The sequence below is a fragment of the Alexandromys fortis genome, unplaced genomic scaffold (assembly GCF_014885135.2).
Source record: "Alexandromys fortis isolate MF-2015 unplaced genomic scaffold, M_Fortis_MF-2015_v1.1 scaffold_17, whole genome shotgun sequence".
Lineage (NCBI taxonomy): Eukaryota > Metazoa > Chordata > Mammalia > Rodentia > Cricetidae > Alexandromys > Alexandromys fortis.
In genome coordinates, this window is record NW_026067896.1 from 6,946,399 (window position 1) to 6,960,050 (window position 13,652).

Here is a 13,652-nt window from a genome sequence, read left to right on the forward strand (position 1 = left end):
ATGTGTGTGTGTATGTGTGCATGTAGAAAGTATATTAAAAGTAAAAGAGGTTATCAGCTTGAGAGTAGAGGGGTTCAAATAAGAGTAACTGGGAGAGGCTGGGGGGAGGAAAGGAAATGGGGAAGTAAAAGTATTATTTCACTTAACAGCATCAATAAAAGGAAAAGAAAAAGAAAACCCTGCAAATTTAATTCAAAACATGAATAGGGAGAGAGGACCTCATTGAATTAGCTTTTCTTCCACTGTGTAGGTTACTTTTTCTCATTGTTGTAATAAAACACCTGATAAAAACAACTCAGGGAAATGAGGGTTTATTTTAGACTATCGTTTAAGAAGTACTACAAGGGCTGGAGGGAATGGCTTGGTTGTTAAGAGCACTGACTGCTCTTGCAGAGGACCTGGGCTCAAGCCCCAGCAACCTCATGATGCTAAGAACCAACTGCAAACCCAATTCCTGCGGCTATGATTCCCTTTTCTGCCCTCGCTGAATGCCAACCATGTGTGTGCTGCACAGACATACACGCAGACAAAACACCTACACCCACAAAATGAAGTGCTGCAGTCCACCATGGAGAAGGAATGGCAGTGGTTGTTTGATATGTCTGATCGCATAGTATATACAATCAAGAATCGGAGAGATGGGAAGTGGACCCATGCTATAAAGCCTCAAGGCCCATGACTGAGTCACCTACTTCATCCCAGTGAGGCCTCCTAAAAGTTCCACCACCCTCTAACCCTGAGCCCTCATCCTGGGACCAAGTACTCCAACAAAAGAGCCTATGGGAAACATTTTAAAGTCAAACTAAAAGTCTTTGTGGGGAGGGGGGGGATGAGTAATATCTTCTATGGCATACTTCCTTTAACCACCTACCAAAGCATGCTTTTGATTTAATGCATCATAATTCCCTATTTGAAGAAATCAAGAGTCTTATACTCAATTTTGTGAGAGGCAATTATGGCAGATCTAGCTTTTGTTAGGTCATGGTAAGAGATAACGCCAGAGTTACCCACTTTGTTATAGCAATACTATCAGAGGAACCACCGTGAAAAAGATAATAGTAAAAAATGCCTCTCTATCCCTGAGAAAAATTGTGTGCTTTTTAGCCTCCACTTTCTTTCCTTTAAAATCAGAAGTATTAAATTAAATCACAGTCCCAGCTTTGCAATTCGGTTTCTAAGGCTTCAAACATCTTTCATGAAAGAAAATTCTATAATATATACCATTCCAAGCTAGGAAGACCTAATATTTTACTGTAGTTCTGTATCATATGTGTGAAAGACATGCGGACAAAGGGATCATAGATATCAAAAGTTCATAGAGAATTTTACAAAGGTAGTGGGGGTGGACTCTAACACGAAGCCAGTGATCTCCCATGCATATGCAAGAGTAATGAACACTCTCCACCAGAAGCCTTGCCGATGCCAGCTATTTCAAGCTTACCCTAACTTTATTCACCAAAGACCACCCAACCGCACATGCATGCACACACACACACAAACACAAGCCCCTCTACCACAGCGGCGTTACTACCATAGCAAACTGAGCGGCATTTTGGAAAGGAACCAGGGCAAATTCTTCAGAAGCCTAGAAAAAGACTGGACTAATTACTTGCTGGTTCTATTGTCAAGCTGTCTGACATTAGCCAAGTTTCATAAAGTTTCAAGTTTCAGGTCAAAACATTTACATAAGAGTACCCCTGATGTTTTACAGTGGTTTCTCTTGTTGCAAAACTCTCAAGATATTGACCTCGCTAGAAACATTTCTTCTTACAGCCCATTGCATTTTGTAAATGTCACTTCTTTGGTTTCTGGAGCTGCCATAAAGTATACCCTTGCGAGACTTCTGTTTTTTATAACTCTTCCTCATCCTTTATTATGTGACATCATCAGTTTTTGTTAAGAAAAATGATTATTAGATATCCAAAGCTCTAATCATACACACCATATGCTAAGAAATGAGTTGTGTCATTGGGAAAAAAAAAAAAGATTCGGATGTTAGCTCCCAAAATGGCTCTGACTGAAAAAGACAAATAAGAATCAGAAATAGTTATCTCCGAGGACATAGTCAGTCACACTGGGTGAAAAAAAAAAAAAAACCACAAGACTTTGTTTGGGAACACTGTAAGTTACACACAGTCATGTGTCACCCGTTTGATGTTCACTATTATGCTTGCAAGACAGATGGGGAATATTGAGACTCAAAAGCCATTGCACTTCCTCTTTACCTGTTATGAGATCAAGGCACATGTGACTGAGGATACATTCTGTGATTAGTATTGTATCGCGAGGTCATGAAAGGACACCAACTACCATAGTCTCCAGATCTCAGGGAATGCTAACCAGCTGTCAGTCACAGAGCCTGAAGACGAGGTCTGCGAGACTGACTGAGAAAGGCCAGTGTCTAATCAGGATCTTAGGACATGACAGTAACACAGTAAATGTTGGAATAAATTTACTATAGATCTACATTTCCCACTTTTCCGAAGCTATGAGCTGCTCTTTGAGAAAATAATCAGAACCAATTAAAATTAATAGTTTAGTTTGTCTATTTCCACATCATATTACATGTACAGCCTTCATCATTTGCATTTTTGAGGTTTATATTATTTAAAAATCCTGTTGATAATGCTTTATCTCCTCTCATGTGAATCACTCAGAAATATGTTTCCTCTCATTACATCAAAAGTGATTTGAAAAATCAAAATTTAATAGGAGTAAAGGAAATAAAACCTTAAGATCTTTTGTTTGAAAGAGTGGATCATTAGAAGGCATTGAGTCATAATTTTCTGGTATCATTCTTAGATACATGAAGTGACTGCACATTCATAGCAATTACAGTGGAGCCACACATGTGTCATTTAATCCATTATCCTCTCAGACTGAGGCAACACCAAAGTGTCAGTCTATGAGACCCCATGTCCTGAGAGGGAGCCCCGCCACCCCCTACATACACACATACTGACCAGAGTACCAGGACCCACAGGCTGGATTGCCCACAGAACTAGGATAGAACCAAACATGACTGGAGGGAAAAAATAAGTCAATGTAATGATGCATAGCAATGTTGTGCCATACTCATAGATTGGTGCTTAGCCCTATCGTCATCAAAATCTTCATCCAGAAGCTCAGGAAACAGATGCAGAGACCCACAGCCAAACATTAGACCCAGCTCAGGGAAGCCTGATGAAAAGAGGAAGTAAAGGTTTGTAGGAGCCATATGGGTCAAGGACATTACAAGAATACCCACAGAATCAACTAACGGAGCTCAGAGAGACTGACCCAGCATACAGGGAGCCTGCATAGACCTGACCTAGGGCCTCTGCATAGATGTGACAGTTGTGTAGCTTTGTCTTCTTGTGGGACCCCTAACAGTGGGAGCAGGGGCTGTCTCTGGCTCTTCTGCTGGCTTCCTGAAACCTGCTCCTCATACTGGGTTGCCTTACACAGCCTTAAAACAAGGCAAAGTGTTTAGTCTTACTGCATCTAGATATGCCATATTTCACTGATATTCATGGGAGGCCTGCTTTTTTTTCTAAGTAGAGGAGAGGATTGATGGGCAGGGGGAGGTGGATGCCAGAAGGGAGCTAGGGAGAGGAAACTGCAGTGGGATATAAAATACATTAACAATTTTTTAAAAGACCAACATGGACGATTGTGAAAAGCCCTTACACGGTTTTCTGTATTTCATCATCATAGGCCTAGACAAATAAGTTGAATTTTCACTATCGGGTATCATGCACATTATTTTCTGCTCTTTAATTAAAGCTCCTTGGTGGTAAGGTCAAAGCCTGCTGGTTGCCGTTCTGCACGTAGCTTACCTATAGTTCTGCTTTTCATTTCCTATGTGGAATCTGTCGTACTGTGAGTAGGCTCGGTTCCCTTCCCAGTCCATCAGCTCAATCCTCAGCATGTATTGCCTCTGACTGGTTATGGCAAAGATAAATTCATTCCCCAGCCAGTATTCACCAGAGGGATTCCCAAAGCCCTGGGAAAGAAGAGAGACACACTTATTACTCCGGAGGGAACTTTGTCATGTTCAAATCTATTTTCTAAATAGCAATGTCAAATTACCTTTCAAAGACAGCTTTCTTCGTATTTTTACACATTGTTTTCATTACTAAACTAGTAATATTCTGCTGTTTCTCTCCACTGAAGTTAACATCTAATTCTTATCATAAATGCTTGTTTCTGTGTGAAATTCTTGGCTTAAATTAATCCAGTTAGTAGACTTAACCAAAAAATAACTCCCAATCCAAACTTCTTTTAGGCAGTTTTATAAAACTAAGTTGACATTTTAAACATAATTTGAATATTTTCCAATGAATATTATCATGAGACTTCCCCTTGTTTAATAATAATGTTGTATTTGTTGTTGTCACTATGCAGAAGCCCAGTTATACTATAATTTCACTGATGACTCAATTCTTCTAGTGATCTCATGGTCTAGAAACCAATGGGTGTTATCACTTAGATTCTTCATTGGCAGTGATTTGGGTTTGGAGGCAGAAGGATGACTTAAGGGCTGTTGAGAGACTGAGCTGAATTCATTGTATCTGAATCTCACTGTGGTCTTATAGTTTTATTTGGAGTCACCTAAGTCAACACTGTCAAAATTTCAATTTTGTGTGTGTGTGTGTATGTGTGTATGCACATGTGTGTGCATGTGTGAGAGGGAGGGAGGGAGGAAAGGAGAGAGAGAGAGAGAGAGAGAGAGAGAGAGAGAGAGAGAGAGAGAGAGAGAGAGAGGGGGTCCCCAAAGCTGATTCCTAATGTTGAAGATATTGCAAAAAAAGGAACCTGAGAAATTGCTGATATAGATTTGGGGCATTTTGCAGTTGTTCAGAAAGCCCTTCCGTGGTAATACCTGATGATCAGTTTCATTCCTTATGCTCACATTTGTCTTACTGAAACTGTTTTGGGCTCCTCCCAATAAAAGCCAAGCTGTATTTGTGAATTCTCAAATACTAACGAAGAGGTGGTGCACAGTGAGCAACAAACACTAAATTTTACAGACACTGAAAGGGAAGGAAAACGTGAAAGAGAAATATAAAAAGATCAAACATTTGTAGTATTTTGCACTGATATTCAGAGATCATTCTGTTGAGTCTCAGTTGTACAACCTAGATCTGGTAAAAAATAAAAGTGTCAGCTTCTAGACTAAGCATCTGAGAACCTTGCATATAATTCCACATATGGGCAGACTCCTTAATTGTGATGACACACACTAATGTTTAAAAGACCAGGTCCTGTAATGACTGGATATATACATGGCTGTTTTATGAAGAAATCGACCACAGTTAATTGAGGCATTTATTAATGAAGGGTTAATCTGCGCGTAGTGTGAAGGAGTGTTATAATAGTTACAACAGCATTGATTGTCTCAATACAGGTGATACGATATGGAAAATGTTTATTTCTCTTCCAACTTAACACCAATTTCAAAGTCAAACATGTTTCCTTAACTTTGCCTTTATTAATCAACCTAAGAAATGAATCAACGTACACTATTTCTTTTTTAGACTATGCCAGTGCTCAGTGTCTATCAATAATTCTCTAAATTTGTTCCATTGCCTCTTACAATAGAGCTGCTTCCCACTACCAGCAGTGTTTGGTATCAAATCCCTTTCTGTCAGGTCTGCTACTGCAATACCAACAGATCACAGTGCACTGCGTTTCAGTCAGTGCTTAGAGCAAATGCCTAGAGTGGCCAGAGTTGGCTGCACACACACACATACACACAAACATACACACACACACACACACACACACACACACTCACACACACACATAGCTATATATTTGTATGTGTGTGGACATTTTCAAAGTGTTTTCTGATTTAACTAATTTTTTTATCCAACTGCACAGTGTTCGTCTGGATGACATTGAATATGGAGTCCAGTAAAGACTATTTGCATAACACAGAGGAAAATAATGAATTCATTAAAATTAGTACTCCACTGACTCTCTGTGTGTGTGTGCATGTGTTTTTGTTTATGTGCATGTAAGTCTTCACACAAGTGCTTGCGGAAGCCAGAGCTCGACATATGATATCTTCTTTTCTTTTCTTTTGTCCATGTTACTTATGGAGACAGGATCTTTCCTGAGCGGGAGCTCACACACACCCTTGGATAGAACTGTTGGCCTTCCATCTCTGGCAGCGTTCTCTCTGTCTCCCAGTGCTGGGACAAAAAGTGTTTGCCACAACACACAGATTTTTATGTGGATTCTGGGGTTGTAATCCCAGCTCTCATATTTAACTTCCTTACTCCTAAGACACTCAGGCCACATTTGGTGAAAACACCACAGTAGCAGAAATTATCAGCCATTTTTAGGACGTGCTAAAGATTTCGCAGCATCTCCCAGGAGCTACTGCTCCATGCTAAGAAGTCCAACATTTTCCGGCTATAACACAGGCATAGAAGAGAAAGTTACAGGGGCTGAAACTCGGAGTTAGCGCTCTTCAGCTGCAGCAATTGCTGGAAAGACAAGGAGGACCACTGGGATCCCTTTGCAGTTTTCACCTCAGGCCAGGCGGTGCTGGCCCTCTCGTCATTTGACAAGTCCCTGTGCCACGCAGCACTGAAACAAGGATTCAGCAATTAGATTAAATGTGAGTAGAGAAGCTAGGGATGATGAAGTGTTAATTCTTAGGTCTCAGATTTCCAAAAGTGTTGTGTGTGTGGATAAAACTCCCCAAGGTGAAAGAGTGTGTATCCTGGGTGAGCCTCAAAAGTGGACAGACAAGAGAGTCGTTCCTACAGAAGTCCATGCTCTCTTGCTCTCTGTCAGTATACAGGTCTCAGAGAGCACCAGCCTGAGCTCTCCCTCTCAGCATTCAGGTCTGAAGGAGCACTAGGAAAGAAAAGTGTTAGTTGCTGAACAATTGCTTTTTTTTTCTTTCAGGGGTACATAACTGAAGAGAAAAACACTGAAATTTGCCACTAGAAGACAAATTTTTAGTTCCTGTACCTCACCCCCCAAAACTGTCTACATGAGCAAACTGTTTTACTGCCATGATAGCGGAGGAAGGAAACTGTCTAAAGGCCAAGTGCAGTGGAGCAGAAACAACTGTTTCGTCATCATGAAGATGACAGACTTGCCAAAAAGGGGAAATGAAAATGGGTTCCCACGTTAGGAAACCGCTGGGTGGTTTATCAGGGACATCCATGGGTCTCATGGCGGAGAACAGAGGGTTGGGTGGGATTAAGTAACCTCCCCCTTATCTCTGCTACGGTTGAAGCCTTCCTTTACCACACATTTTCAGTGGAGCTTTCTACTTCACTTAAAAGACTTGGGTTCCTCATCTGCAGAAGAGATGGTTTCAAATATTTCCATGCACGGTGTTATAAGAATGAAAATTAGCCAAGGCTTCTGAGTGTTCGCGCAGAAAAGGAACTTAAGAGAAGCCTACTGAGCTCTGTCACATTACACAGTCAGGTTTGGCTTTGTTCTGTAAGATGGCAAGCTATTTGATGGGGACAGAAATCCTCCTCTGTTAAGATATAAGTATCCCAGGGTCTTGGCTGAAAATTAATGTGTATATCAATAGCATTAGTCAACAGGCTTTTAGACGTGAAGGTGTTATGATAAGCTGAGCGCTGCTTTGTGGAAGAAATGTTGTTATTTTAACCGAAGACTTTAATTGAGAAATGAAAAGTTAAAACCAACTGTTTGTATAAATGGGGCCTCACTGTGGCACAAATGCCACAAAAGACAATGACCACCCCTCCCCAGCCTTTCCTGCTCGCCTGTGAGAAATAAGGACCCAGAATGAAGCTACATCTACTAGCCGAACCTTCCGCAAGGCTGATCAACTGATTAGACTGTTCATGACAGTGGAGAGCTTGTCATGTTGGAGGTCCAGAACCTAACCACAATTTATCTTGAGCCATCTTTAGCCCTCCAAATAGCCATTCCTTGCCCATTTCTGTGTCACCTCATGTCCTGTGACTAACCGGTAAACCATCTTAGAACACATTAACTTAACAAAGTCGTAGTTTCCATCAATCAAAGGGCTAAGGATGCTAAGGCAGTGTCTCGGGCCTACAGGAGACTCGCCCTCCTCTCTGCTGTTTCCTTTAATGTGTTTTACTATGTCTTGATTTATGAGTTTCTCTGTTCTATTACTATAAAATCTTCATGAAATTGCTTCCATGGTGGACCATGGAACTCAGGGTAACCTAAATCTGTGTTCCCAAGTCAAGGATCCAATGCCAATCAAACTATGTCTTATCCCCTTTGAGGTCAGAGTTGTCTTTGTCAACACATCTTAATGGGAGAGTACCTATGCTTTTTGCCTCCCCCTTGACCAGATTTCTCCCCATCTCTCCCTTCCTGTATATCTCACATGCTTTAGGATCTAGGAGAAGAAATTTTAAGTTCATATACTGTTAGGAGCAGTGAGACCCCCAGATCCTGAATTTCTTGTAATCCCCTGATCTGAGTGCCTACAGCTGCTCTGAGCATGAGACCTTCAGGAGATCCTGATTGCAGAAGAGTGGTTTCTGGTGGGTTTGGCTAGGGCATGGCTATCTCTATATAATCTGACCCTGAACACAATAAAGGGGGCATTCTTGGGGAATTCAAGGATGACCCGTGTCGCTGTCTCTCTGTCTGTATGTCTGTATTTTAACCTCCAGCCCCTTGCCCGAAGCTTGTGAACTGGGTGCCAGCGCACAGAGCACAGACACGGGGGTGCAGTGCGTGGCAATATACCCACAGTAATAACTAATTGATACCTCTAATTATCTCTTTATTTGGAAGTGAGTATCAAACAGAATGGAGGGGGTTATTTATGAATAGAGATGAAATACTCTCCCCATGTGTATATAGTTCAGAATGTCTAACATGGGCTTAAAGATCCGTATATTCAAACAGTTCCACATACTGAAGGTGGAAATTCATATAAATACAACATTAAATAACTATGTACAATATATTAATAAGAACAATATATTAATCAGATATATTATCTGATTAATCAATATATTCATATATATTAATCAATATATTAATCAGATAAAATTATCTGAATAAAGGAGGCATGAAGCCACATCTTTGTCCTAGTCTCTGTACCATGACTTTTGATTATGGTAGTAGCAGAAAAAAAGCCAAATTTATGCATAAAATATTGTAGTGCATAACTCAAAAAACATTTTTATATATGTTTGGATATAGTAACTTATCCCAGGTCAGTGATTTATTTTAAATACCCTGTAAAAACATAAAATATGAAAATCATGTACAGAGTTCTGTTCTGACGTTAAGGAGGCAGAGGAGGACCAGCACTAGTAGAAGGAACAGATTCTTCTGTTGTGGATAAGATGCAAAGACTCCATTCCACACACAAATGAATATATTCAGCTATGTCAGTCAGAATTGCACAAAGAACTTTGATGCCATGAATCAGATTCAGGGCTGATTAATTTCATTTGTCTTCCAGTAGTTTAATAAAAGGGGGAGCACAGGAATTTAAAAGAAAACAATGCTGGCTTCCAATTGGCCTCAAGAGTCACATTACGCTTATAAACTACAGAGGGAGGAAAGAACCAATATTCGTTAATTTTGCCAAAACCTGGAAAAATGTCCAATTTCAGCTTGCACTTTTTCCAAGTTAATAAAATAATTGTCTCAGATACTTTATTTGTTTTGTCTGATAATGCTCAGAGGAAGTGTTGCCTTTTTATAGAAGAAACAAAATTGAAACCAGACACAGGCCTTGTATCCTATGGGCTTCATCTTTCTTTCATACAAATTATTAAAGAAAGCAGATAAGCCTGGTTTTCCAAAGGTTTTCTTTTGTTTTCTTTATTTTTTTTTTTTACTCCACATTTAGAGCTCAGGTTAGAAGTAGCTCCTTCTGTGGCTGAGACACAAAGCCCAAGAAAGATGGGAATAAATTTTGATTTAAAGAATTTTAATTTCTTATGCATGTTTTTCAATATGGACATGCAGAAATGCAATTTAAAAGATGCTTTTAATTTCTTTCCACAAACAAGAATGCCAGGAAAGTCAGTAGGTGCTCTCACGGAAATGTTTGTTTCAATAGGAAGCTCAGTTTATAGGATAATTATCTTCAAAACAAACCAACTTTGTCCCCAGGGAGTTAGCGACTCCCTGTCATAAAGCTGACACTTAGAGAAGTTGTTGCAACTGTCTGGTTCACTGGCTATATGGAGAAGGACTGTTGGTGAGCGTGGTGTCCCCATAGCCCCTAAGTGCCCCGTTAGATGGACCACCACACACTTCCCTCTCAGCAGTAAATGTCTTTACAAGTCTGTAACCCAGATTTGCTCGATTTCCGCCTAAGGAAGTGTTAAGAGACAACGACGTTCAGAAGTTCTCCTTTGGGCTGAAGCCAACGCTGAGAATCATGTACTGTGGAACCTCTATGTAGGGAGTGGCTTAAAATTAAAAAAGATTGGGCTGACGGCATTAACACAAAATTCTGGAAAACTTATTAGGAGAGAGGCAGTTCGAAAGTATCAGTCAGTGGGAAGTGAAGGACAGAGGGACAGCCATCAGCAGGGGAAGGAACAGAGGTCACGGCTACTTACAATGTCCCAAGAGTGGAAACTAGTGAGGACGAGAGAAAGAACTGCATGCACACAAGTGTGACTTTCCCCGAGCACGTCCTCCCTCAGCCGAGGAAGCTTGCAGCTAGTTTCCAGCAAGCCGCACCAGGCGTGCGTGAGGCATGAAGAACCTTCCATACCTCCACCCTTCTTGGTGGAATTGTGCTCTTTTGTTTTCAGGTGAAAGAGAGACTTTGAAAGGAGCTGGGACACTTTTGACCCTGTGCTCTGGTGAATATTAACCAAGTTTTAACATACAATAGATTCTTTCAATTTAGAAAAATCTTCATATTCATTTTTTTTGCCAAAATGTTTAAAAAATTCAGAACTAATTTACTTTCTGACCATGAATAATTGAAATAGAGGCGATAAATTTTTCAAGCTTAAATAAAACCTGATAGCTTTTCCTGTGTAAGCATAAGGGAGAGGGAAAAATGTCAATGGTTAACAAATAATCCCAGTCTCCTTCCAATAACGAAAAATCAATTGTCTAAGAATGAATTCATTCAGTAAATACTCAAAAGGCATTAATCAATTCCATGCCTAACAAGTCAGTGTGTCTTGGCATTACCAGTGTGAAACAGGTAGTCACGATGGCAATTTCACGTTCATTTTCCTGTTTTTAATATAAGTGGTAATGTAAGTCAGAACGATTTGACTCTGATTATTGATTTTTATTCTCAGTTGTAGTCACTGGCTCTAGACAGTGTTTTCCCTCAATTCTAACATGCTGCTTGCAAACTCTGGGCTAGTCTGTGCATTTGAAACCCTCCAGGGCACAAAGCATACTGTGCACACACTCCTGATGTAACTAGACTGTGGCACACCCTGCTGAATTATACGTGTTTGTGGCTGACAGCTTATACTGATGACCTCTGAGTGTGTTAAGTCTTGCTTGTTCAAGGCAAACTGCACAGACTGAGCTCATAGTGAAGCAGTTCCACCTTCCATTCAAGTGCCACCCTTACCTTTCATTTCCCAATTATTTGTTTGGTTTTTTGCCACAGTAAAAATCACACAGTTATCTCAGTAAAATTTCTTGTTAGATTGGTCTGTTTTTTTGATCTTACCTTCATAGTTTTTAAGGTCAAGGTTTCAAATTCTTGTGACATTACAGGGCTAACGTGCGTTCAGGATGCTCTCTGAATTTCTCAACAAAATGCCATAGTTACAGGGACAGCATGGGAGCCCCCCATCTGTGTTCTTTAACACTTTTCTTACTCTGGTTAGCCATGTACTTAATGCGTAGGTTGTGATCAACCAAACAGAATTTTTGCATTGTTTGCTAAGATATCAAGACAGAACTCTGGCTAACAGGGCATTCTGGTCACCTTCTAGTTTTCACATTTGGAGAAAAAAATTGTTAGAAAGTCAAATCAAGAATTACACAGGATTTTTAATGTAAAACGATGAGAATCACATCATAAATGAAAACTTCTTCCCTTAGAATGACTCCAAAAGTTCATTTCTTAACTTGAGAAATGCTAACTTTGACATGAGAAACATGGCAATCCTTAGTCATTGCACCAAGAGAAGTCCAGGCTAGTCACATGCAAAGGTTTATGGAGACACTTTTATTCAGAGGTCAACAACTTGAAGCAGTGTGAGGGAGGCCACAGTTAGGTGGCATCTGTCTTTTTTCATGACCTGTGACCCTGCACAGCTTCCTGTCCTGCTTGTGTACCCAGCCTGGGTTGGAATTCTACTTTCTCCCACTAGAACAAATGTGGATAGTGCATAACAGATCACCAAATAATTACAATAATGCATTTTTCTTTCTATTGCACATAGGGAAATAATTTACTGAACATGATTTATGAGTGTTTTGTATCTAATGAAAATAATACCTTTAATGTAAGAATTGTTATTTTTAAATAACTCAAAGGCATTTAAAAGGTCAGGGTTTATCGTATATTGTGGGCGAAGATAACCTTATGATAAAAACATCAAAAGGCACTGTAAATTTTTCCATCTTACCATTTTATATTCTTTCCAGCCCCTTTGGAAGTCCAGACTTCCGTCTTCACGGTGTTGTATTACAGTCCAGCCGCCCCCATTCACATCCATATTGCAAAATACCTGAAAAACAACAGAAAAATAATGGTACATGGAAATTACATACAACTTAAAGAAAGGTATGGCTGATATGTTTCAAAACCTAAGTAGGATAGGCAGATCTATCCTGAAAGACGACAAGAAGCTATATTTCAGGCATATTATTGATTACTTCTCCCACAATTTACATTTGTGCTTCACCTGATAATGTTCACCAGAAATGTTCAATTATTTCTAAAACAGAAAATTGGCCTGCAGAAAATTAATAGCTTTAGTTTCAGACCACAATACAGCTTTAGAGGTAGGGGTAGCATGCTTGTCTTGTACATGCAAGATTTTGGGGATAACCTCTAGTACCACCCCCCCACAAAAAATTTAAAATCTCAAATTTAAATAAACACTTATGGAAGTTTACGCTTAAAAAAACAGTAAAATTCCCAATATGACATACTATATTTTTGGTCAAAATATAAAGTTCGGTATTCTTTAATCTATTATTATAAAGTTAATGCAATTAAGAATAAAAGAGAAAGTTGGGAGGAGGGGGAGGGAAATGGGAGGCTGGGAGGAGGCGGAAACTTTTTTTTTCCTTTTCTCAATAAAAAAAGAATCAAATTTCTATATTTTATTGACAAATTCTCATATGCTTGCATATCATAATACATACTGTAATAATTACTCCTGTTTTATAAATTTTACACAAGAGGCAAAATTTGGTGAATGGAGAACAGATTGTTTAAATTTTAGTAGCAAATAATATAGCTTAGTGAATGCCTCCTGACTGTGGCAAGCTTTTCTTTCCTATGTAGCAGAGTTACTTGAAGATTTAATGTTAATTTCAGAAGAGCTTGCATGCAATAGCATTTATTTTAGAACTGATTTATTCTCGCCATACTTCTGCAATGGCCTTGTCTTTGGACGTCCCAGAGACTCACGACACGTGAATATAACAGTCTGATTTCTCAAGAGCTGCACCATGGGGAACGGCATTCCTCCATCAGTTGAATCGTAAAGCAAACAGAA

The 13,652-nt window shown here is 39.7% G+C and overlaps 1 protein-coding gene across 2 annotated transcripts in view; it reads right to left on the minus strand.

Moving 5' to 3' along the window:
• The window catches only part of Angpt1 (angiopoietin 1), a 219,259-nt gene that overhangs the window by 30,842 nt on the left and 174,765 nt on the right, over positions 1 to 13,652 (minus strand). The window contains exons 6-8 of one of the 2 annotated variants that reach the window (XM_050163308.1): positions 12,552 to 12,653; positions 3,819 to 3,985; positions 3,095 to 3,180 (exon numbers count right to left, since the gene is read on the minus strand). In XM_050163308.1, the coding sequence (XP_050019265.1) occupies positions 3,171 to 3,180; positions 3,819 to 3,985; positions 12,552 to 12,653 (279 nt within the window). In that variant the 3' untranslated portion in view covers positions 3,095 to 3,170. Of the gene's footprint in view, positions 1 to 3,094; positions 3,181 to 3,818; positions 3,986 to 12,551; positions 12,654 to 13,652 lie in introns of those variants that run through there. The other variant, XM_050163302.1, reaches the window with a different exon arrangement.